General features: G+C 42.5%; 3 protein-coding genes across 4 annotated transcripts; 2 read left to right on the forward strand and 1 right to left on the reverse strand.

The window, feature by feature from the left end:
• Positions 1–2,243: 2,243 nt before the first annotated feature.
• LOC135678106 (zinc finger A20 and AN1 domain-containing stress-associated protein 6-like) lies at positions 2,244–3,114 on the reverse strand. The gene has a single exon (XM_065190504.1). The coding sequence runs from the start codon at positions 2,967–2,969 to the stop codon at positions 2,460–2,462; it is 510 nt and encodes a 169-aa protein (XP_065046576.1). The 5' UTR covers positions 2,970–3,114; the 3' UTR covers positions 2,244–2,459.
• A 9,324-nt stretch (positions 3,115–12,438) lies between these two features.
• LOC135678107 (NADPH-dependent aldehyde reductase-like protein, chloroplastic) lies at positions 12,439–13,469 on the forward strand. Its single transcript, XM_065190505.1, has one exon. It carries the CDS (start codon positions 12,525–12,527, stop codon positions 13,317–13,319), a length of 795 nt encoding a protein of 264 aa, XP_065046577.1. The 5' UTR covers positions 12,439–12,524; the 3' UTR covers positions 13,320–13,469.
• Positions 13,470–14,097: 628 nt separating this feature from the next.
• Positions 14,098–22,073, forward strand: LOC135678108 (TATA-box-binding protein-like). Of its 2 annotated transcripts, XM_065190507.1 has the most exons (9): positions 14,098–14,968; positions 16,053–16,140; positions 17,485–17,556; positions 19,845–19,895; positions 20,028–20,072; positions 20,157–20,249; positions 20,620–20,721; positions 20,798–20,871; positions 21,512–22,073. In XM_065190507.1, coding segments are annotated over exons 1-9 (603 nt in total). In that variant the 5' UTR covers positions 14,098–14,891; the 3' UTR covers positions 21,513–22,073. The 2 variants fall into 2 exon arrangements, with proteins under 2 accessions (XP_065046579.1, XP_065046578.1); XM_065190506.1 differs by lacking the exon at positions 21,512–22,073 and having other exon boundaries at positions 14,112–14,968; positions 20,798–20,875.
• Positions 22,074–22,282: the final 209 nt, after the last annotated feature.

Below are 22,282 nucleotides of genomic sequence, written 5' to 3' on the forward strand. Positions count from 1 at the left end.
CAATAGGGAAGAGAAGAACACCACAGAAGAAAAGATCTAATTGAAAGCACTGGCACAATAAGATGTTGTAGGCAAGCTCAAAAAGGATTCCCTCATCAAGTTATGAACCAAAAGATATCAACATCTGCAAACTTGTATATTTATCCTGAGACTGTTTATTGTCAGCCACTGATATAGGGTAAGCATTTAGATGAAACCATGTCCCACACTGATGACATGAGAAAGAGACTAATATTGTCTGCAAACACAAGGTATCATCCAGATAAATGTGGATGATCCAGTGATCTCCACAATATGAGCATTGCAGAAATACCCACTGTGATGGAGATGATATGAAGGATAGCTTAATTAGCCAAGATAATGAAAATAAAGTTTGGTGCATGGTAAGCCTTTCAGCGGTAAACAGAACAAGCATTATTATGTTCAGAGTGAGTAGAAATTGCTGTGTACACTATGTCAAAGCTGTAATGTCTATGAGCAGTTGAATTGTGCTTGAAACATGCATGAAGTATTACTCACATACATGTAGATACAAGATATTAATTTGCAATTAGTAGTACAGCATTAAGAGAAACAATCTGTGGTTTCACAGACCTAACTTCCTTTGCTTTTAGTTTCAATTATTTGACTCCATGTAGGCAGACTAGAATGAACAACAACCAACCTCTTTAATTTTGTCTGCAATGGTTGTGTTTCTATAGAAATAGGCAGTGGCTGTTATGATAAGGTCCCTGAATCAAAGGAGAAAGACCATATACAATATACAAGTGATGAAATAAACATGCAATCATGGTGTACAATAAGTTATAACAAGGTCCCTGAATCCAAAGAGAGAGAGAGAGAGAGAGAGAGAGAGACCATATACAATATAGAAGAGATCAAATGTCACATGCAACCATGGTGCGCAACAAGTCCTGAAGGAATATGTTCAGCAAACCTTTTAGAAAAGAAGTTTAGTAATCATGTTTTGTGAAACTAAGCTTCTTTGTCCACCCTCATAATTTGAAGTTTCTCATCCAACAGCAACAGTTCAGAAGCACAACTCAAGAATTTTATTGCATTGCATTAAATAAATACTGTAATGTTTTTGAATTTTTCTCAACTATTTTTGGATTTGGAGGTCAGTCCCAAATCTTATGTTGCTATTGGATACAACATCTCTTTAGGTAATGAAAATAAAATGCAAAATTTGATGGTGGTTGCAGTAATCTGTATGACTACATCTTTGCAAAGCAGCTGAACTTCCTCACCTAGAACAAACTGATATACCTCAAACACAAGTTAAAGTTCGACGAGTGCTACAAATCTCAATGATGGAATCAGCAAAATTCAATATGTACTGAAAAAGAAACACTTGCACTCTCAACCAAGGTTAAGAACATACTTAAATATGAAGCTCTAGAACCAGAATGTTAGGTAAAAGACAGCTTGCATTAGGTTGCCTAACATGTCCTTTCTGTAAAATTGCATATCAATGTCTTCCACATACAAAACATAAGAAATCATGTGAACTGTTAGCTAGACTCTTTTGATGGTGTAGCAGGTGCCAATGCGATGATATTCTAAGTTCTAGTTTAAAAGTAGCATAAACCTGTCTGCCATAGTGTATCTCTCACTCATTTAAACTATCTGACAAAATTTACTAAATAAATTAAGAAAATAGTCATTAATGAATTAAATATATCAGACAGCTTCCAAAGTCAGCCAAAATGGTCATCCAGCTGCTGTGTTTTGTCATTCCAACTCTAGGACCAAAAGAGCAGGACAAATCACCAAGAAAGTTAATTCTTTGTGTTAGCAATAGTCACCGATTTTCAAAAATAAGGATGATTAACATCCTATCGCATCAACCACCTGCCGTTTCACAGTAGACGAACCACATACAAAGTTTAAAGAACTGAACCAGAAAATATGCAAATTGTGATACATCAGAAGTGTGGAACATACAAAGTTTAAAGAACTGAACCAGAAAATATGCAAATTGTGATGCATCAGAAGTGTGGAAAAGAGTCACGCAAGAATGGGAGATGATTGACAAACTATCACAAACATCTCAGAAGACTGAAGCAAATTTCTAGTTGGAAATTTCATTTCAGATTCTCAGTTTAGTGTTTATCGATATTGTCCCTCTACAGTACTAGTTGTGGTTAGTGAAATATTAGAACATAAAGTTACTGAATTTGTTCCTTATGCCACAAGAAAAAGATTCAGACAGAACAAACCCATAGTTCAGAACATTTCGCTAAAGAGTGAAAGGATATTTAACATCAAAGAAGAAACACACAGTTTCTTTTTACATTATTTACTGCTGAAAAGCACACTGACATTACCATCTAACAATATAAGGTATCATGACACTCCCTTTCATCTGATATGACTATGAGAATTCAATGGTAATATGCCATCAAAGACAGACAGTGACATTTATACCTTTCTCAAGAACAGCATCAGCAACAACTTCAGATTTTCTCAATCTTTTCTGCCTTGACAACGGGGTTCTCCTTGGATATAGCCTCTCGACCAGCAGTCTTGTAGTCAAATGAGCATTCATGAGTTTCAGGGTACCTGTGAGCTGAGCAGAAGGTGCTGCTGCATCGGCATTTGAACCCTGTTAATCCTACCCTTTTCTTGCACTGGAAACAACGGTTAGCTGGCTGTTTGTTGCACGAGTCCTCCACTCGATCCTTAACCATGTTCACCTCACAGGGTCCACTTATCTTATCCAAAACTTCAACAGTAGGTTCAATTTGCACCGAAGATGAAGGAATAACAGTCATTTTGCCTGACTCAGTAACAGATAGAGTTACCATTGACTTATGCTTCATGACAAGGTCTTTGTAACACTTGGAACACAAGTTATTGGTCATGGCACTCCCGAAAAAGCCACAGTTATTTGCACATAAAATTGGGCCTTCAGGTGTCTCACATTCAGTCTGATCAGTCTCCTTCTTCCAGCTTTCCTGTGCCATTATTCAGTAGGTATTGCGTTGCAGTATCTCACCAGATCTCAAGAACCTTAATTGGTGTTCTCCAACTCAGGATTAAGCACTTAAAGCTGCAGCAGATCTGATATAATCCCAATATCAGATTCTTCTGTCAAATGTGAAACGGATTGCATCTAACAGTACCTACATGATCGATTAGGAAGTTACCACAAACAAGGTTTCAACAGTTACAGAAAGTTGATTATTTATAGGATCCTTGAAGCATAACTCTAGCATTTAAAGTTTTCCTGACCACGGAAACTACGAGGAAAATTTTCAAAAATATTAAATTCTCTTAGACATCATCAATTACAGAAATCAACAAGACGAACACCATCAAGTCAGTACATCACAGAACTAAAAATGAATATAAGATCAGGTCAATTTCATCAAGATCAATTAGATGAGAACCAGGAAACCCAGAAAAAGGACCAACCATTAGCGTTATATCTGAGGATACACACAAAAAAAGGGCTACCTTTAAAAGTCCTGAGACATCTAAATTTCGACAGAGAAATATCAATTCCAAATAACAAATCCGATCTCCCTCGAACAACAATCAAATCGATTGACTTGACGCCAAAAGCAAAATCCAACATCCAAAGATGCCAAAAAAAGCCCAGAATTACTGTGAGAAAAGGCAATACCCGTCTTGATCCCCGCAACAACATAAGAAAGTTAGATTATTTGCAATTCAACCGCATAGCAGTGATCAAGATTACCAGAATCGCTACCGATCTACTTCCGGGAAGAGAAATCGGGCGCAGGGAGTTGATCGAGGAGAGGCCAAGCACCTCCTGAATCTGCTTCGATCGATCTGCTTCGAGGCAGATGAGATTTTTATTTGGAGGATTAGGGTAGGGTTAGGGTTTAGATCTCCTTCTCGGCCGATTTGGGAGCCCCTTAATAGGAGCAAAAGCATCGAAGTTCGTCTAATTACTCCTTTGTCTACCCAAGCCCTCATCGTAAAGAATGATGGGCCCCACGTGGAAGGTTTTGGGCAGGTACTCGAGCGGGTAGCAGACGTCTTGGTCGTCAAGCTCCGACTGTGATTTCGGATCCGAACTTAACACCGCCGCACTCCGTTTGCGTTTCGGAGCCGCATCTGCTTCGGACTCCGTTATTTGCTGCCCAAATCAGTGAATATGGGGTGATGAGAGAATTACGTATTGGTAGGAGGACAAAAATGTAATCTTCGAGAAACGAAATATTAATTGTAATTTCTTTAACTAATATTTGAGAACAAAATTTATGATTATCAAAAAAATAGAATAAGTATATAACTCAATTACATATTTAACGATGAAATCAAGACAACATTGTTGGTTTAATTAAACATCATTCTGGGGATTAATCAAATAATTATATGTTTCTCGTCATGATATAATAATTATTTGAATTAAAAGTTATACCAAATTTGTCGATCAATAGAATCAATTAATATTAAAAAATCTGTGAATCAAATTAATATTTACCAAATTTGCCATAGAATTTTTGGGTATCATAATAAGTTCCCTACATGGATGGCAAGTGGACATGACTTTTCTTTGCTCCGTTAATGCTTGATAAAGTTATGGTGACAATTTATTCATATCTTGTTTGTGGAATTTGGTATTTGATTTCACATGGATCGCTTATTTTTCCACATGACCTCTCAAATGTTTGACTTAAATTTTCACAAGATGGTAGAGCTTATTTTTCCACATGAACTCAAATTTCTCTTACAATAACAAAAAAAAAGGCTTATTGGTAATTTTGAATAAGTCCCGAGTTTTTAAATTTTTTAAGCATAATATCTTTTTTTTTATTCTGATATAATTTTTTTTAAAGATAAGATTATCCGTATAAGATAAGATTTTACATAAATCATGTGGTGCCCTTGTGTGTTCATCTATCCATGTAACTGTTTAAATCTCATAAGGATTTACATAAGAAAAGACGAGTTACAAGAAATGTTTGACGTAGAATCTCATAAACAGATATTTGATAGATAATATAAATTACAAACATAGATTTCGAAAGCTCTGAACAATCACGCGATAAATGGTCTAAGATGGTTTACCGTAATTAAAAGTGTCCACAAGTGCTCACATGACATCATTTAGGAACAAAACAATGAATTAACTATAGACAATAATACCTGAAAGGCTCATCAAACTATGATGCCACTTGGATAGCTTTAGGATGATGTATCGGTTAACATTTTGCACTTCTCTGTACATCCAAAAACTACCCAAATTGACTGCTTGGATGGTATATTTTTTTGACAGTTTTATCTTTGTACAATAATTGCACATAACCAACGTGTGTACAGACTAGAAATGACCATAAAAACTAACCCAAATAAGATTGTCAACCCATATAATCCTCTACATGATATTCAAAGTATAAACAAAATTGAAAGACAAATACACAAGAACATTACATCAAAACATATTATGTATAAACTTATCTATAGCATTCTCCCATACTTATTCTTTCGACGATGTCGTCAAAGCTTTCGCTCATGACATCTCTCCTGTGAAAGATTGATCATTTTTCTGAATATTAATATAAGATGTTCACTCATTTGAGTAACTCATTTCCCTATGTCTCTATGCTCGTTTCCCCTTAAATGGTGATGCGTATTAGCTACTCTCATATAGTCCTACTAGGTCCTTCATGATTGCATAAGTGTTTCTCAATATGCTTGTTCCGCTCTGATAACATTTATCATGGTCTCAATTAGTTTTGCATAAATCATGCACTACCCATGCATATCCATCTGTAAAGGGTTAGCCTCCCTATAATATTTTAGGATCCCCTAAGGATCTGCATAAGAGAAGATGGGCTAAAAGAAATATTTAACTCGACATTTTAGCAAACATTTGATAGACAATGCAAATTATAAATATAGAATTCGTAAGTTATGAATGATCATATGATAAAGGATCTAAAGGTGATCCACTCAAAAGCCTTCACAAGTGCCCACATATACTATTATGAAATAAGATAACAAATCAGTTTTAAATAATAGCCCAAAGACTTATCTTGTCATGTGCTACTCTAATAGTTCTAGGGTGTTATAATAGTTGACATTTTGTATTGCTCCATACACTTAGAAATCTTCCAAAATGGTTGTCTGAATAACTTGTTTTTGGACAGTTTTACTTATACATAATGACTGCACACAATTTACGTGCATAAACCAGAAATGATCATAAATGACAATAAAAATTAGATTATGTAAAACATAAACAAAAATAAAATACACAAGCACACATAAATACTACATTGAACTTGTCATATATAAACTTAGTTCATGACACTTGATACGATATATTTTGGCCCAAGACACGTCAGAATCTGACGTCATCAGCCATAGTCGGAATCCGTACTAAGGCACTACTCGACCTCGGGAACCCCGAGACAACACCGCCCCCAAGACACACCAAGTCAGAATCCGTACTAAGACACTGCTCAACCTCGGGAACCTCAAGGCCGAGCCGCTCCCGAGACATGCCAAGTCAGAATCCGTACTAACGTACTGTTCCCGAGGCTGAGCCACTCCCGAGAAATGCCAAGTCAAAATCCGTACTAAGGCACTGCTTGGCTCGGGAACCCCGAGGCCGAGCCACTCCCAAGACACGCCAAGTCAAAATCCGTACCAATGCACTATTTGGCACGTCCACCATGCCAACCCGCATACAACCGACCCATGTACAGTAATATAAAAACCTATGGCCAGCATCTGGCCAGAGGAGGCAAAATCAATTGATCACTCGACTAACTTGCTCGTCGGAGGGGCCTCGTCGGGTGATCCTGACGAGGGCCATTTTTGCAGGAAAACGCGGCCACCTCACGAAGACGAGCCGCCAACCACCCGGGAATCGCCATCCAGTGCACGAAGGAGAGCAGCCAACCGGCCTGGATCTTGACCAATGCCAATTAACACCCCTTCTCGAGGCCACAACCACCTCACGAAGATGAGCTGCCAACCACCCCAGAGAAGGAGAGACGCAGCTCGGCATACACGGTGCCTGGATCGGCACACCAAGGAACGCTGATCAGCACCTCGTCACTAGGGCCCAGTCGACTCGGCATCCAGCTCAGCCGACAGAAGACTCTTGACATTGACCCGTGGACCAGGTCGTGCTGACTTACTAGCCACGGCACATTTGTTCACTAACATTTTGGCGCTAGAAGGAGGGTCATGTCACAGGAGCATCCCACGGGAGCTCTCCCCGAGGAAGAACCACCGGTCGGTCACCCTTTTGTTGGGCCCGGAGAGCAACCCCTCTCCATCCTTCGAGATGGGGGGGATCCCGGCCTCGACGCTAGATCGCTACTAGCACCCATTCAATGACCCGGAGTTACCACCTCCCAGACTTACCGCGGGATCCTCGGTCGTGTCGCCCGAGGCGTTCCTCAGCCTGACCAACCAAGTACAAGCAATGGCAGGGATGATGCAGATGCTCGTCCCGCTTATTTCCCAAATTGTGTAGCTAGCAGCTCCCTTGATTGACCCGACCCGGCAAAGGTCGAGCAGGGAGCAAGTCAAGACGGCAAAAGCCTGTGACCAAATGACGTACCCGAGATGTCTGCCCGAGCAGAGCTTACCTACACCCTGCCAAGTCACACTACCCCACTTCGAGCCTAACACCGTATCATCCAACTCAATGGACGACTCGCTTAGGGCCCAATTGTCCCAGGTCAACCAACGTCTGGATGCATTCCAGTGTGATTTTCGAAAATCGCGGGGCGAGTCCAGCGAAGGCGGCTCGGGCGTGTCCCCTTTCACTTAGGAAGTACAAGACAAGCCGGTACCTCTCAACTTCAGGCTATCGACATTAGAGACATACGACGGTAGCTCCGATCCCATGAAGCACATCTCCGCATTCCAGGCTCAGATGGTCCTCTATGGCACCTCCGATGCATTGATGTGTCGGGAATTTCCAACCACTCTAAGGGGATCGGTACGAGTGTGGTTCAGCCGGCTGCGCCAGTCCTCAGTCTCATCCTTCGACCAACTCGCTGGGGAGTTTGAGCAGAACTTTCTCACCAGCACGCGATCTAGGCCTTCCATAGCCACCCTGCTCATGCTATCCCAGCATGAAGACGAGTCGCTCTCTTAGTTGGTGGCACGCTTTGCCACTAAGATCCGGGGATTCCCAGACGCTCACCCTTCTCTTATCATGCAGGCGTTTCTGATGGGTTTGAAGTCTTCAAGGTTCTTTTGGTCACTAATCGAGAGGCCACCAGTAGCCATCCCCAAGATGCTCCAGCACGCCAACTAGTACATCATCGCCGAAGCTCTAGTGGTGGGAAAGCGCATGAACAACAAGAGGCCAAGGGCGGAGCAATCCTGGGGAATAACTTCAGTAGCCCCGGTGCAACCCCGCCAGAGGCCCGACCGACAAGAGCTACTGCTCCCAAGGCCTCCACCTCTCCCTCTGAGCACGTTCCACCGGGAATATGGCCACGACACGAAAGATTGTCGTGACCTCCAGAATCGAAGCGAGGACTTCATCTTAAAAGGTTACCTCGGGCACTATCTCGAGAAACCCCAAGAAGTAACTCCACGTCCCAGGAGACCCATTGAAAGATCCCGGCCTAGCTCTTGCCCGAGCATCTCCAAATCGGTTCCCGACCTGCGGTTCGCTGACCCAGCTCTTGCCCGAGCCTCTCCATATTGATTCTCGACCTGCAACCCGCAAGCCCAGCTCTTGCCCGAGCCTCTCCATATTGGTTCCCGACCTGTGGCTCGCTGGCCCAGCTCTTGCCCGAGCCTCTCCAGATCGGTTCCCAACCTGCAGCCCACAGGCCTAGCTCTTGCCCAAGCTTCTCCATATCGGTTCCCGACCTACGACTCACTAGCCCAACTCTTGCCCAAGCCTTTCCAGATCGATTCCCGACCTGCGGCTCGTCGATCAATTTGGAGCTGAGCTCACAACTCGGTCCCCAAACTCAATTTGGTGTCGAGCTCACAACTCAGTCCCTAGACTCAATTCGGTGCCGAGCTCACAACTCGGTCCCCAGGTTCAATTCAGAGCTGAGCTCGCAACTCGGTCCCCAGGTTCAATTCGGAGCCGAGCTCGCGACTCGGTCCCCAGGTTCAATTCGAAGCCGAGCTCACAACTCGGTCCCCAGGTTCAATTTGGTGCCGAGCTTAGAACTCAATTCCCATACTCAATTCGGTGTCGAGCTCAGAACTCAGTCCCCAGACTCAATTCGGTGCCGAGCTCACAACTCAGTCCCCAGACTCAATTCGGTGTCGAGCTCACAACTCGGTCCCCAAACTCAATTCGGAGCCGAGCTCAAAACTCGGTCCCCACACTCAATTCGGAGCCGAGCTCACAACTCGGTCCCTAGACTCAATTCGGAGCCGAGCTCACAACTCGGTCCCCAAACTCAATTCAGAGCCGAGCTCACAACTCGGTCCCCAAACTCAATTCGAAGCCGAGCTCACAACTCGGTCCCCAAACTCAATTCGGAGCTGAGCTCACAGCTAGGTCTCCAGACTCGATACCGAGCTACATCTCAGCCATATCCAACATTCGAGCCACGCATCTCGGCCAAATCCAACGTCCGAGCCATGCACCTCGGCCATCCAACACCCAAGCCACTCATCTCGGCAAATCCAATACCCGAGTCGCATCTCGGCCAAATCCAGCATCCACGCCACGCGCATCGGCCATCAAAACGCCCGAGTCACATCTCGGCCAAATCCAGCGTCCAAGCCACGCATCTCGACAAATCCGACGCTCGAGTCGCATCTTGGCCAAATTCGACGCCCGAGCCCCGCACATCATCCGTCCAATGCCCGAGTCACATCTTGGCCAAATCCAGCATCCGAGCCACACACATCGGTCATCCAATGCCCGAGCCATACATCTCGGCCAAATCCAATACTCGAGCCACACCTCAGCGTACCTTGACCAATCCAATGCCCGAGCCACGCCTCAACGCACCTCGGCCAATCCAACGCTTGAGCCACACCTCAATCGCATCTCGGCAGCCGGGTTGTGCCAAACCCGTTATCCGACCTACGACACGTCGTTTTTGCCTTGTCGGTTTCGCCTCACCAGGCCTCTATCGTTCGACCAGCAGGGTCAGTCCTGCCTGAATCATAGGGCACCGCCCCTCTAAAACGCCCCCCGACGAGTCAATCCAGCCTCACTGCGCATGTCTCACCTCGCTGGTTTTGACACATCGGTTTCGCCTCGACAGACCCCTACCATTCGACTAGTAGGGTCAGTCCTGCTCGAATCACGGGGCACCATCCCTCTAAAACGCCCCCCGACGAGTCAATCCAGCCTTGTCGTGTAGGTCTCACCTCGTCGGTTTCGACGCTTCGGTTTCGCCTCACTAGGCCTCTACCGTTCGAACAGTAGGGTCAGTCCTGCCCGAATCACGGGGCACCGCCCCTCTAAAATGCCCCCCAACGAGTCAATCCAGCCTCGTCGCGTAGGGCTTGCCTCGTCGGTTTCGACGCTTCGGTTTCGCCTCGATAGGCCCCTACCGTTCGACCAGTAAAGTCAGTCATGCCCGAATCATGGGGCACTGCCCCTCTAAAACGCCCCCCAACGAGTCAATCCAGCCTCTCCGCGCAAGTCTCGCCTCGTCGGTTTCGACACTTCGGTTTCGCCTCGACAGGCCCCTACTGTTCGATCAGTAGGGTCAGTCTTGCCTAAATCACGGGGCATCGCCCCTCTAGAACGCCCCCCGACGAGTCAATCTAGCCTCGCCACGTAGGTCTCGCCTCGTCGGTTTCGATGCTTCGATTTCTCCTCGACAGGCCCCTATCATTCGACCAGCAGGGTCAGTCCTGCTTGAATCACATGGCACCGCCCCTCTAAATCATCCCTCGATTCCAGCTTTCCCGCATGAGCAATTAACATAATCGTGTCATTCAGACCCAAGCATGCTTCCCCGCCCTTCAAGGACCCCATGGCACGCCTTGAAGAGGGGGGAGGGGGTGGGTAGTGATACAGTATATTTTGGCCTAAGACACGTCATAATCTGACATCATCAGCCACAGTCGGAATTCATACTAAGGCACTGTTCGGCCTCAGGATCCCCGAGACAATATCGCCCCTAAGACACGCCAAGTCAGAATTCGTACTAAGGCACTGCTCAGCCCCGAGGCCGAGCCGCTCTTGAGACACGCTAAGTCAGAATCTATACCAATGCACTGTTTGGCACGTCCATCACAACAACCCGCGTACGACCGATCCACGTACAGTAATATAAAGACCTATGGCCAGCATTTGGCCAGAGGAGGCAAAATCAATTGATCACTCGACTAACTTGCTCGTTGGAGGGGCCTCGTCGGGTGATCCCGACGATGACCATTTTTGCACGAAAACGCGACCACCTCACGAAGACGAGCCGCCAACCACCTGGGAATCGCCATCCAGTGCACAAAGGAGAGCAGCCAACCGGTCCGGATCCCGACCAACGCCAACCAACAGCCCTTCCCGAGGCCACGGCCACCTCACGAAGATGAGCTGTCAACCACCCCGGAGAAGGAGAGACGTAGCTTGGCATACACGGCACCCGAATCGACACACCAAGGAACGCTGATCAGCACCCCGTCGCAAGGGCCTGGTCGATCTCGGCATCCAGCTTAGCCAACAGAAGACTCCTTGACCCATGGAGCTGGTCATGCTGACTCATCGTATTTGTTCACCGACAACACCGTATAATTACCTCGTCCCATGGCCTCCGCCTCGTGACCCCATGGTGGCCGTCATCGTCTAGCTACCCTACTGTGGTCGTTTCTACCCTACGGTGAGGACTTCACTTATAGATCTCCATCGCCATCGCCCTATTACAAGGCCAGTCATCTTCACATCATTCGTCGTACTAAATATTTTTTTCTCACCCGTTATATCCTTGCCTCATCCTATCACTAAGAGCCCGTCTATTGTTGCCGACGTCGACCACCAGCCTCTACACCACCAGCTTTGTTCCCATGGCCTCTACCCCCTCCAACACCCTTGCCATGCCTTCCACCTCCTACTCCCAACAACTACTCTATGCTTGCGCCCTCAAGAACAGAAGAGAAGAAGGAAGGGTAAAGGCCATGGGGCCTTGCACTAATAGTGGCATGGAGGCGATGAGGGCTCCAAGGGCCATTGCCATGGCGGAATAAAGTGGTTGTTATGATAATATTATCGTGGGAGGTGATTCCTAAAAAGATTGTGAAGGTGATTTTTTCAGGGTGAAGATGGTTATAATGCGATGACCAAGAAATAGAGGTAATAAATCAAAAAGGGATGCTGTGCATAAAATAATATAAACTTAATTTTTTTTAACAAATTTATACAATAATAAAGATATTTTAAATATTTTATATTTTTTTTACTTCGAATTAAATATTAATAAAGATGGTAATTGATTAATTTTATTTAATGGACATAACGGGAGAGGGATATATGCGTAGTATATACTATATGTCAAATTTTGAAAAGGATTGATATGTAAGTATAACGCTTTCCCTTCGCAGAGGTCTTCATCGCCGTTTTCTCCTCCGATCCAGGAACCGTAGACCAATCCATGGCCGCGACAGCCCCCGCCCTCCTCCTCTCCGGCCGCATCGCCATCGTCACCGGTGCCTCCCGCGGCATCGGTCGCTCTATTGCTTCCCACCTTGCGTCCCTCGGCGCCTCCCTCATCATCGGCTACGCCTCCAGCTCCGCCGCCGCTGACCGCCTCGCCGCCGAGCTCAACTCCTCCACCTCGTCCTCCACCAACCAGAAACCCCGCGCGGTGGCCGTCCGCGTCGACGTCTCTGACCCCGACAACGTCAAGTCCCTCTTCGACGCCGCGGAGTCCGCCTTCGGCGGCCCCGCCCACATCCTCGTCGCCTGTGCCGGCGTCCTCGATGACAAGTACCCGACCGTTTCCGCCACCGCCGTCGAGGACTGGGATGCCACTTTCGCCGTCAACACCCGGGGGGCCTTCCTCTGCTGCCGGGAGGCGGCGAACCGGCTCGCCCGCGGCGGCGGCGGGCGGATCGTGTGCATCACGTCCTCGACGACGGCGTCGCTGCGGCCGGGGTTCGGAGCGTACGTGGCCTCGAAGGCGGCGGTGGAGGCCATGGTCAAGGTCATGGCGAAGGAGCTGAAGGGGACGGCGATAACGGCCAACTGCGTGGCGCCGGGCCCGGTAGCGACGGACATGTTCTTCGCGGGGAAGAGCGAGGAGTTGGTCCGTCGGATTGTGGAGGAGAACCCGATGGGTCGGCTGGGGGAAACGGAGGACATCGCGCCGGTGGTCGGGTTCCTGTGCACCGACGCCGGGCAGTGGGTGAACGGGCAGGTGATTCGGGTGAACGGCGGCTACATTTGATCGATGCTGCACTCGTGTAGCTTCTTCTCTATCGAATAAACGAGCTTGATTGCTTTAGCGTCCGATGCTTTGTGTAACTGTGGGGAGGGAGTGGTTATCGTGTAGCTTCTTCTCTATCGAATAAACGAGTATGATTGCTTTAGCGTCCAATGCTTTGTGTAACTGTGGGGAGGAAGGGAGTGGTTCTCCTAGGCATTTCGTCGAATGGGTGGTGGAGGCATTGGTGTGTTAGGGGTAAGATGTGCATCTTACCTACGGATACAGTATCCGTGACTTCTGTAGAACCGTGTCATCGTACGTGGCCTTTCTGTATGACAGCCCACACTGTCATGGGCAGCCACGTAGGATATGAAAAAAACAATATTATAATCCAAGAAACATATTGCTAAATGATTATTCCAATCATAGAAATTTATCATCTAGATTTCATCATTTATAAAAAAAAAATCAGGATATACCTGAGGTCAAAATATTTTCCAAGTCAGAGGTCCGAGTCTTGTTATAAGCATCTAACCATGATCTTAATATTTACATATAAATATATATACGAAAAAATACATAACACCTAAAAAACCATTAAGGTTTTATATGTATTTCTAATTCAAGACGAAATGACAAAAATGACACTAGGAAAGTTCTAGAACCACTTCTCACCCATCACTAAATTGCCCAGAAACCGCCCACACCCGTTAAGTCGTTTGGAAAACCGGCCCAAAGCCCTCCCTAGCCGGTGACCATCTATAAATACCCGACCCTCACGGGGTAGAAAACCCCACCCCCTCTCGCACCGCCGCCTCGACGTCCCTTGACGCTTCTCTGGCACGCACACCAAACCCTAAAAGCCACGAACCTCGCATCCCCATCGTCCCTATAAAAGTCCCCCCCGTTTGAATTCCCCCGTCATTAAAATCCATCTCCCCTCCCGTGTCCCGCTTCGATCTGCCCGTTTGCTGCTCCTGATCTTCTCGGAGCCGCCCGATTCCTCAAATAGACACTCGGATCTCGTGCGCAGGTCGCCGCGATCGGTAGATCTGTTGCTTGTGCTTCGATCTTCGTATTTCTGACGAGGACTCGATCTTGCTAACTGTCCGGTTTCGTGGTGGCCGATCCGTGTAATGTTTTGGGAGTCTTTGGTTGGAAATCAAGGAAAGGCGGTAATTTGGGGAATCTTTGTTCCATTTGGTTGGAAAGGGAAAGACGGACTGTACGAGGGTGACTTTTGGACATTGATATTTTGAGGTAATCGAGCTGGACGTTTGGAGGTTCTGCTGTGGTTCGGCTTCTTGAGGAAAAAGTTGGAGTTTGTGGAGGGTGATACTTGCTGATTCGGTTGGAAAAAGGAGAGCGGAATTGTGAGGAAGTGATTTAAACATTTACAAGTAAGATCTACTTGAGCTGGAACTCTTGAAGATCTGGCAAGAATCTATTTACTGATTTGGTTTGGAAAAGGAGGGAGGGATTGAAGGAAGTGATTTAGACATTGACAACTAAGATTTACTTGAGCTGGAACTCTTGAAGATCTGGCAAGAATCTGTTTATTGAGGAAAACGTTGGATTTTGTTGTGGGTGAACATGGCGGATCAGGAGTTCGTGGGAAGCCAACCTGTTGAACTTTCGAAGCACCCATCTGGCATTATTCCCACACTCCAGTAAGTCCCTCTAACTGGTTTCTTCTTAGGATAAAAGGGGACAACTTAATCTGGTCTGAAGCTTCATCAGGTTGAAGTGATGCGCCCAATAATAGAGAAAAAATAAAAGAAGATTGAAGTGCTTCGTTATTACTTGATCTCCAGTGCAGATTACTGCATGGCTTGTATCATTACATAAGACCACCATGCTGATACTAGTTGACTGTTGTGGGAATCTGTTTGGCATTCTTGAACAGTGGATGTATTACAATTTTGTATGTAATATTCTAAATGGTCGTTGTATTAAAATTTTAACACATACAATTAAAATTTTGTATGAAGTGGCAAAACGAGATTGGATCTTTCATGTATTAGATGTGTATGTTGTTATAAGACACTTTGTTTAAGGAGCACTGAATTTTCTTATAATGAACTACTGTGAATAACTCAATCTATGTTTGATTTGACACTGTCACAAAAATTTTCTTGATTACTCCAGGACTTCATAATGTATACATTCTATGTTTTCTCACAAATGAAAGCATGTATTTACTTTTATAGCACATAGTTTTATTAAACAAGTTTAGATTGATTTCTAGTTTCAAAATAAGAGAAAAAGGCTCCTCAATATACTAGGTATGGTGCATTTTTGTGATGACAGGTTTGGGTCGAATTTGTTTCCTGTTCTTAGCAGAAAAAAATATTTTCCAGTTCTGATTCTAATAAAGAGAAGCTTTATTGGTGCTATGTGGCTGTTCGTAAATGTGGTTCTGTTGAATGGGTTTGATAACAAATACAGAAGCTAAATGTAAATGTTGGTTAGATCAGGAGCGTATGAATTAGTTATGCAAGTGTCTCTTTATTGAATATCATAAGATTATTTACAAGATTATTTACATTGTTGATTAATGGTAGCAATGCTTGTGGTAGTGACTTGGCTTGCCAAATATCAAGCTTTGACAATTTTTGCTCATGACAAGTTCTATTGTATCACTAGTTTTAATTTACAAGATGGTGATGATTCTTGTATTTCTCTAGTTGTACGAATATATGTTACATGATGTGAATTGGCTATGCTGATGCAAGCTGTTGGTTCAATATCTAGGAATATTGTTTCTACAGTAAATTTGGATTGCAAACTGGACCTTAAGGCTATTGCTTTACAAGCCCGCAATGCAGAGTACAATCCCAAGGTATGATATAAATGTGTACTCTAAGAGTACACATCTTGTTTTCCTGGATTGCTTTATCCTGCGTGTTAGAATATTTTTTTTTACTCTTGAAATTTTCATTTCATAACGATTTTTGTTGCTTTTAAAATCATCTTTCTGGTTTTTTTTTCTACCCTTCTCTTGGATATACCCTTGTTGTAGTTTAGTACTTGGTGAGTTGTGAGATTGAGGAAAATTTCATTTTAACAAAAAGTTGAATAGCCTCAATTTTAATGTGTGGCACTTCTTGCCTCTTAAAGCAAGATTTGCAATATTGTCTAGTATGATACAGTCCATGCGGTATTTAGTGATTTGTCAACTTATCAATACACAGATTGGTGTAAAACGGGTGGTGCACTCGTTATACTATGGCATAAGCCTTATATCGAGCTGTTATTTTGCTTTTCATATTTTTTTCAAAACTTGGTATGTGCTAGTGTACCGGTACAGATTCCCACCGCTATCGTTCTGCTAATGTGTTGAGGTTCAGGCTTATGCAGGAAAGTCTATTTCCATGATTTAAATAATATCTTGATTAGTCCTACATCGAAAGTGAGCAAGATTAAGATTAGTTTATAAGGGTCCAATGAATGTACTATTATCAACTTCAACTTAAGCATTTTGATTAATGATTTGAACCAAACGAAGTTGATAAGTCGGTTAGCCCATAAGGCTTGAACCGTGACATTTGGTATCAGAATCGACCTAGTATTTGGACATGGTGAGGGAGTTCAAGTAGGAAATAACTATTCGTGGATGGAGTCAGAGGACTCGTCACAGCGTGGAGTCATCACTTGGCTACGTCTCATATGCACCATGTTAGGATTTGATCTGGGCTATGTTAGGCCTTGACAAGGATGTCAAGTCTTTGAGTGGGAAAAATTATACTACCTCAATTAGTCCCACATCAAAAGTGGCAAAACTAAGATTGTGGCTTAAAAGGATTTGATGAGTGTACTACTATCAATTTCAGTTTATGTATTTTGGCTAGTGGATTGGGCTAAACGAAGTTGATAGGCCAATTAGTCTATTAGGCTCGAGTCGTGACATAAAGACTACTTATGTTGAAACCATTATAGTTCATAAGATCAATTGGTATACTTTTGCAAGCCTTGTCACAAAATGTTGATTAATTTTGGTTTTTGCATCACTTATATAGATTCTTATTTCCAAGTTGGAATATATATGAAGAATATGCCTATTATATTTCTCAAAAAGTATACTGATATGCTTCTAGTCATTTGCATTTTCTTTGCAAACTTCTTATGTGTTGAAGAAATGAGTGTTGTTAGAAATATTCTTATAATTTACTTTTTTTCTTGATAGCGTTTTGCTGCTGTCATTATGAGAATAAGAGAACCAAAAACCACTGCCTTGATATTTGCCTCTGGAAAGATGGTAAGTAAGCTGAGTACCATACATATCACATTTCCATGTTCTTTGGTATTTTAGTTATAGAGTTTATTTACTAATAATAGTTTGTCACTGTTAAAGTCTATAGTATTAACAGTGGCTCTTTTCACAATTATTTATGTTTGGAATATTTAAGGAAGACTTCTTTGATTTACTTACTTTTTGTGAATTTTGCTAAGTTAGCTTATAATCATGAAATTACAATGGTGCATATGCATTGCATGTATACATCTTGCAATTCAGTGTCTGTGATATGGATTTCTTTTATATGTGAATCCCTTTCTCATTTAATCCAAATTTAAATGTTTCATCAACATAAACAGATCATGTGGATATTTTGTTCTTGTTCTCTTTATTTCGACTTTTTCTTCTATGCTTGGTGATTAACTGTTGACAATTGTGAGATGGTACATATGATGTGTTTAACACTTCAAATCCTTTTTAGGTATACTTATGGTTTCTTATTTTTTTAATTCATTTTGTGGCTGCAATAAGAACAAAAATTGAACTCATTTGAAGATTCATCTGTGGTATCTTTCTTTCCATGTCTTTGTGAATGATAATTAATTGACTAATAGATGGGATCATGTATAATCACTGCAGCACAGTGCCATCACTCATTTTGCATGGCGAGGACTGTTGCATGCATTGATGTGCCATGTGTTGCCTGTTGCAGATTGGCCTGTGACTAGTGTTCTTATATGAGCAAGGTACTAGCATATAATTGCCGATGCTGGTGTTTCACAAACACAGGCGGTCATTTATGGCATGACAATCCATTGGAGGGAGAATGATTCTAGACCTGTAGCAGTTATACACAAAAGAAATGAGTTTATAAATTGAATATTAGATTGAGGGGTGAGAGTTGTCTTCTATCTTGGATTTATGTGACCAAGCGCTGCCCGGCTCTACAGTTTCAGATTTCTCTCTTGTCAGTTTTAGGCTTTGGTTTTGTTAGTATATGTCTCCTGTGATGTAACCTTTAACATCTTAAGACTAGAAATTTATAAAGATGCAGGTTTGTATAATATCATACATAAAGTGCCAAAGATTACTGTAGAGCTAGCAGTCCATTTCCTGCCTGTGTTATTGGAAGGACCCTATGCTACCTTGGGATTTCCAAATACTATTTTTGGTTGAGAAACTAATTGTGAATATTTTCCTTGCATTGAGGGGGGCAATGTCGGAGGATAAACCAAAAAATGCTGTTTTTCTATTGAGAATGGTGTAGTGTCAGTTTGAGTGTCTTTTACCTTGAAGGATGAGGATGTGTTGTGCACATTGTGACTTGTTGATAGTTTAAAGGTTGAAATGGGATTTGAGAGTTTATAATTCAGAAATTTGCTGGTCATCTCTCTTAAATAATATCAAATGTTGGTGTGGTTTTTATTTTTAACTATCATATTGGTTGCAAAGCTTAGGTTCTTGCCAACTTGTATAATGGACATATATTTGTCGCATTGTATACATATAATTTTTTTGTATCTGCTTGTTTGAGTTTTTCTCAGAATCTTAATTGTCAGTATGAGCACACAACTTTTCTCGTTGAAATATTGAATATCATTTTAGTAGATATATATTCTGTCATGAGAGCTTGCTATCCTGTTAGCTCTTGGGAAAAATGATGTTGAACAAGTTGTTGGTTGTCCAACCAAAATACTGTCCTGTTGAGATGGTGGATGATATCTAGTCGCAGAATGTAGGATGTCTCCATCAGATTATTGTGATGGTGTTTGTTAGTAAGAGTTTCTTTGTTCCACGAGCAGTGACTTACCTAGTATTTGCTGGCATGTCTGATTAAAACATCCCTGAAGCAGAGTGTAATAATAGTTTGAATAGTAGTAAATCCTTCTCATTTAGATGCCTGCTCTTTCAAGCTTTAATCCTTAAGATAGGATGTTTGCCACATTTTTAAGCTGTTGCAGTTTGCTTGAGGTCATAATGATCAATACTTGATAGCAAAATGTGGCGTTGTGATTCTGGATTTGATCTTGCTCCACATAATTTATCAGAGCTATCAGCAATTTTCATTTATTGCAAGGAAGTTGCTTGTCTGTTTTGCAATGGAAGTATTTGTTGATAGAAAAAGCTACTTGACTTGTTGTAATTGATGTAGATAAACAAAAAATAGTTCTGTTTAGTATTAAGCAACAACAACTGTCATTTGGACAAAAATATCTGCTTTTTCTTTCTTGATCTTCTGTTGTCTTTGAAAATACTTGATTATTGTAGTTTAATAGTATCCTAATCTGCTTTTGTTCGTTTTTTTATAGGTTTGTACAGGGGCCAAGAGTGAACATCAATCAAAACTTGCAGCACGGAAGGTACCTTAGAACAGTGAACCTGATGTTTATGCTTCCATTATCGATCTTGTCAAATGCATTGTTTGATAGATATTTATGCACTGGGTTTTCTAAGAATATAACTATGTATTCATGATACTTCTCTTTTTGCAGTATGCTCGCATTATTCAGAAGCTTGGTTTTCCAGCAAAATTTAAGGTATATAGTTGCTTGTGAATTTTGGTGTTCTCTCATCGTTATATTCTTCTCCTCGCTCTCTCTAATTGTTGCTACCATTTCTAGGATTTTAAGGTCCAGAACATTGTCGGTTCGTGTGATGTGAAGTTCCCTATAAGACTCGAGGGCCTTGCTTATGCCCATGGTGCTTTCTCCAGTGTAAGTTATTATTAGTATATCTAAAAGTTACCTAAATTCTATGTTTATCTTTCATGGATTTTTTGACTTCTTTAGTTTCTTCGTTTTTCAAACAGCAGCAAATAATTTGTTAGCATTAGAATATTCAGGTTAGTCCTGCATGGACTGCTATCCATTAGATATCAAGCAGAGTTATGATACATCTCTATTTTTTAAGAATGAAATATTGCGACTTTTTGATTTGCTTAAAGGTTGATGCTATGTTGGTTTTGCAAATCATTTAATAATTTGAACATTTGTTTCCATTCTGCTATTATAAGCAGCGTTAGTTTTTGGACATGCAAGCGGCTTCTTGATCTGAATTCATCTCCCTGTCTATTTTCTTTATTAGTATGAACCGGAGCTTTTTCCTGGCTTGATATATCGGATGAAGCAACCAAAGATTGTGCTTCTCATTTTCGTATCTGGCAAGATCGTTCTCACTGGGGCGAAGGTAAAACTTTGTCCACTCTGAAATTTCCATAAATAAATGATTGTGCTCTGTCTTATGGTGTCCGCCGGTGAGACAGGTGAGGGATGAGACGTACACGGCATTTGAGAATATATATCCAGTCCTCACAGAGTTTAGGAAGGTCCAACAATGGTAAGAGAAACTGTTGCAACATATTAGTCATATGCTCATGCAGAGACATACTTGTATGAGTCGATGCAAGCTAGTTTAACTTTTCACTCTCATATTAGTCATCTTTTGGCTTGTTCCTACCTTTATTATTTTCGACGTGACCAAAACTTTCGTACAAGTGAATATAGCATACTCTCGAATTGGAATCGAAGGTTCTAGTAACTGTTTCTGCACTTGAGTCCCTGCTTCAACACATTTGAACTGTTGTTTTTGATAGTCTTAAGGCCTTTCCCTGCAATACTAAGTGTTCCAACCGATGATTTTTCCTTTTTCAAATCTCGTATTAAGTTTGCATACTTTTTCAAATGTGTGGCAGACTTTCTTTTTCCCCATCCTCTTTGCTGTTGTTGTGCTATTTACTTTTCTTGATGCCGAATTGTTTCTCATAAAAAGCTAACCAAATGATTAGTATGCATATCAACGCCAGGTATCATGCTGCCATATCTGTTTTTAAGTTTTGTAATTTTCATGGGTGAGTTATAAAGATTTTCATTTAAGGTGCTCTATTTGATCCTTTTTAAGGATTAGGTGTTCTATTAAAACATCGTCTTCATACTAATCATATTCATCATTTATGTCTCTAATTTTATGCTTTATGCAGATACTGTCATGAGATGGAAGCGGCAAGGATGGAGTAGCCATCAATTCTTTTAATTTTCGAATGTACATAGGGTGAAGAATCTGCAGCAGGGATATGCTTCAGGAGCTGTCAATGAATTGATAGCTTTCAGTGGATGTGTCATACTCCCCCCAAAGTAATACTCGGTGAAAAGCTTTAAACGCCATACATTACATGATCGACTGGTAAAAGTGGTAAACCTCCCTCCACCAGGCAAACAAACACCAGAGGCTGATCTGAAGTTTTCCTATCGAAGGAACAGTTGTTCTCTTATTGAGATACGATGTGAACCAACAATGTTCATCTTGTTGCCACTGTATTGAGATACAGAGCGACATGACATGCTTTTCCTTTTTGATGAGCAACCAACCATGGGAGGTCATGTTTGTGCTGTTCGTCTGTGGTCATCCGTATGTATATGTCGATCGAACAATCAATCTTTGATAGGGGGGGAATAAGGTATTTAGTGTTTAATACAACTATTTATCTGATGGACTAGATTTAAGACGCTAGAGATATTCTCAACCAATTAACTGCTTGCTGATATTTTGTGTCTTTGAGGCATCATGGAACACAGAATCATGCTGCAGTAGACCATCATCATCATTCATCATTTACAACTAGTCGATGACTTCATCCACCAATCAATCACACCCTTGACGAACGAAGTTGATGTGCAAGCAGATTAAAAGATGAACCAACATTCGCAACATCAGTAGCAGACAAGACATGAAGGATGAACCAAAACATGTT

This window comes from Musa acuminata, chromosome BXJ1-7 (genome assembly GCF_036884655.1).
Source record: "Musa acuminata AAA Group cultivar baxijiao chromosome BXJ1-7, Cavendish_Baxijiao_AAA, whole genome shotgun sequence".
NCBI lineage: Eukaryota > Viridiplantae > Streptophyta > Magnoliopsida > Zingiberales > Musaceae > Musa > Musa acuminata.

Excerpts from the sequence above, each read along its gene's own strand:
- LOC135678106 (XM_065190504.1), bottom strand. The coding sequence starts at position 2,969 with ATGGCACAGGAAAGCTGGAAGAAGGAGACTGATCAGACTGAATGTGAG.
- LOC135678107 (XM_065190505.1), top strand. The coding sequence starts at position 12,525 with ATGGCCGCGACAGCCCCCGCCCTCCTCCTCTCCGGCCGCATCGCCATC.
- LOC135678108 (XM_065190506.1), top strand. The coding sequence starts at position 14,892 with ATGGCGGATCAGGAGTTCGTGGGAAGCCAACCTGTTGAACTTTCGAAG. Across the intron at positions 17,557-19,844 it reads TATTTGCCTCTGGAAAGATG|GTTTGTACAGGGGCCAAGAG; the intron begins GTAAGTAAGCTG and ends GTTTTTTTATAG. Across the intron at positions 19,896-20,027 it reads CAAAACTTGCAGCACGGAAG|TATGCTCGCATTATTCAGAA; the intron begins GTACCTTAGAAC and ends CTCTTTTTGCAG.